Consider the following 2,384-nt stretch of genomic DNA (forward strand, 5'->3'; position numbering starts at 1 on the left):
ACATAGTCTTCCTTATAATTTTGTTGAATATNAAGGAATNAGAGAATGGATAAAGTACATCAATCCTAATGTTGATATGAAATGTAGGAACACTACAGTTTCAGATGTTGAAAAGGAATACCTTGAACAGAAGGATAAAGTTAAGCAAATGATGTCTAGGATTCCTAATAGAATTTGTTTAACCTCTGATGTTTGGACTGCAGTTACTTCTGAGGGATATATTTGCCTAACTGCACACTTTGTTGATGAAAATTGGAAATTAACAAGTAAGATTCTTAACTTTTGTCGAATGAAACCACCACATACAGGTGCTGAACTAGAAAGTGTGGTGTTTGATTGCCTAAAACAATGGGGTATTNATAAGAAACTTTTCTCAATTACCTTGGACAATGCTTCTGCCAATAATAGTTTGCAAGACATTCTAAAAAGCCATCTTCGAGTTCATAGAAATTTATTATGTGATGGTGAGTTTTTCCATGTACGATGTTGTGCTCATACTCTTAATTTGATAGTTCAAGATGGTTTAAAGGTGATTAACAAAGCACTCCATGTACGATGTCTCATCTCATCTCATATGTCTCCCTTTTTGTTAAGCTCATCCATGTTGTCTTTTAATGATGTTTTGATCTGGTTTTTTAATAGCACCGGATGCTGTAGATTGAAAACAAGTCTTTGAACTAGTAATTAGTTTTGCTCTAAATGTTAACTCTGAAAGTGATTTGTTATTTGTCTGGTGTCGTGCTGAATGCAGTCATTAGAAGGGCAAAAAATCCGTTCTTGATTCATAATAGGTTATATAGTTTTGCAACAAATTATTTGCTCTAAATGTTAACTCTGAAAGATATTTGTTATTTGCTCTAAATGTCCTGCTTTGCATGTTTACTCTGTTCTTGATTCATAATAGGTTATATAGTTTTGCAACAAATTATTCTCAATCAGTGTTTATGTTAATGTNGTGGGGGCAACATGACACAGGACAGGCAAATGACATGGATAATATAATTGCATCTGTNAAAGATCTTGAAGTCACACCAGAGAGGATTAGAAAATTTTTACCTAAAGTTAATTGGGATCTTATAGCTTCCATGTATGTTGGTGGCCGTACTGGTGCTGAATGTGAATCAAGGTATATAATTTGTAATTCGTGAGCTTTTCATTTGTGTTTTTGTGTGCATGAAAAGTTTGCTCTTTTCTATGATAAAGTATTTTATGTTTCTGATATTGGTGACCTGGTGCTGAATTTTAATCAAAGTATAATTTTACTTTTGACATGGAATAATTTTAACATGGTGGTGCTTAATGTGTCTGTGATGGTTGTCACTATCATAGATGTCTATTATGTAGACCATAGAATAATTTCTATATGTATGAATGGTTGGATTCCATACTTTTGATTCACTGTATTTTGATGGTTTGCAACCACAGGTGGTTGAATTATGAAGATCCTTTGATCAACCAAGGTGCGTGGACTAAGGAAGAGGACAAGTCCCTTTTACTTATTGTATACATGTATCAGGAATTGGTTCGAAATTGCTGCATCATTGGGCACAAGCTTTATTGTATACATGTAGTTTGGGAATGAGATTGTTGAGAGGGAGAAGATAGCCCCTCTTATAACAGTTTGAAAGATGTAATTCATGAAATGATTGAGTGTGTTATTACATTTGTTAAGCTTTAGTGTTTCCTTTGGTGTTGTTGTCTACTGTGTAGTTATTACATTGTTAAGTTTTAGTGTTTCCTTTAGAGGTTATTTACATTTGATTGTTAGAAATTTGGTAAAAGGAAAGGCCCATGGGCTGGCCCTAACCCATAGGGCTTTGGGGGTTTTTGGCCCTGTGGACTTTTCCAATAAAATAGTTTTTTGGCCCTGTGGGCTTTTTTGGCCCCAACCCACATGGGCTAGGGCCAGGGCCTATCAAGTGGGCCAATTTGACAGTTCTACTGATGACTCGTAGCTCTAATGTCACTTTCTCTCATTTAATTTATGCCTTTGTTTTGGTGGGTAGAGATGAGATATTTTGAAGGATTAAATTTTAAAATTAAATTTTAACATAGTCCACTAGTAAAAAATTGGGTTTTTACAGCGCACATTATGCCACGGTTCACCAGAAACCGCAGCATAATGGTGCGCGGTGGCAGTTCTGTAAATAAAACGAAAGAATATGCCGCGGTTCCCCACCGAACCGCGGCATATACTGCAGTCAACCATCCCCTCTGACCCACTTTTGAATAAAATTAGAAATAATATGGGAATAGGCCGCGGTTGGTATGAGAATCGCTGCCTATTCCCCTGTCAATTTAATGCAGGGACTGACTGATGGGGAATGTCAGCAGGTGGCAGGGGGAATAGGCCGCGGTTGGTCAGAGAACCGCGGCCTATTCCC

At 36.7% G+C, this 2,384-nt stretch overlaps 1 protein-coding gene across 1 annotated transcript; it reads left to right on the plus strand.

The window, feature by feature from the left end:
* Positions 1-961: 961 nt before the first annotated feature.
* Positions 962-1,615, plus strand: LOC111241127 (transcriptional activator Myb-like). Its single transcript, XM_022777940.1, has 2 exons — positions 962-1,126; positions 1,426-1,615. Exons 1-2 carry the CDS (start codon positions 990-992, stop codon positions 1,580-1,582), a joined length of 294 nt encoding a protein of 97 aa, XP_022633661.1. The 5' UTR covers positions 962-989; the 3' UTR covers positions 1,583-1,615.
* Positions 1,616-2,384: the final 769 nt, after the last annotated feature.

This window comes from Vigna radiata, unplaced genomic scaffold, assembly GCF_000741045.1.
Source record: "Vigna radiata var. radiata cultivar VC1973A unplaced genomic scaffold, Vradiata_ver6 scaffold_108, whole genome shotgun sequence".
In the NCBI taxonomy this organism is placed as follows: domain Eukaryota; kingdom Viridiplantae; phylum Streptophyta; class Magnoliopsida; order Fabales; family Fabaceae; genus Vigna; species Vigna radiata.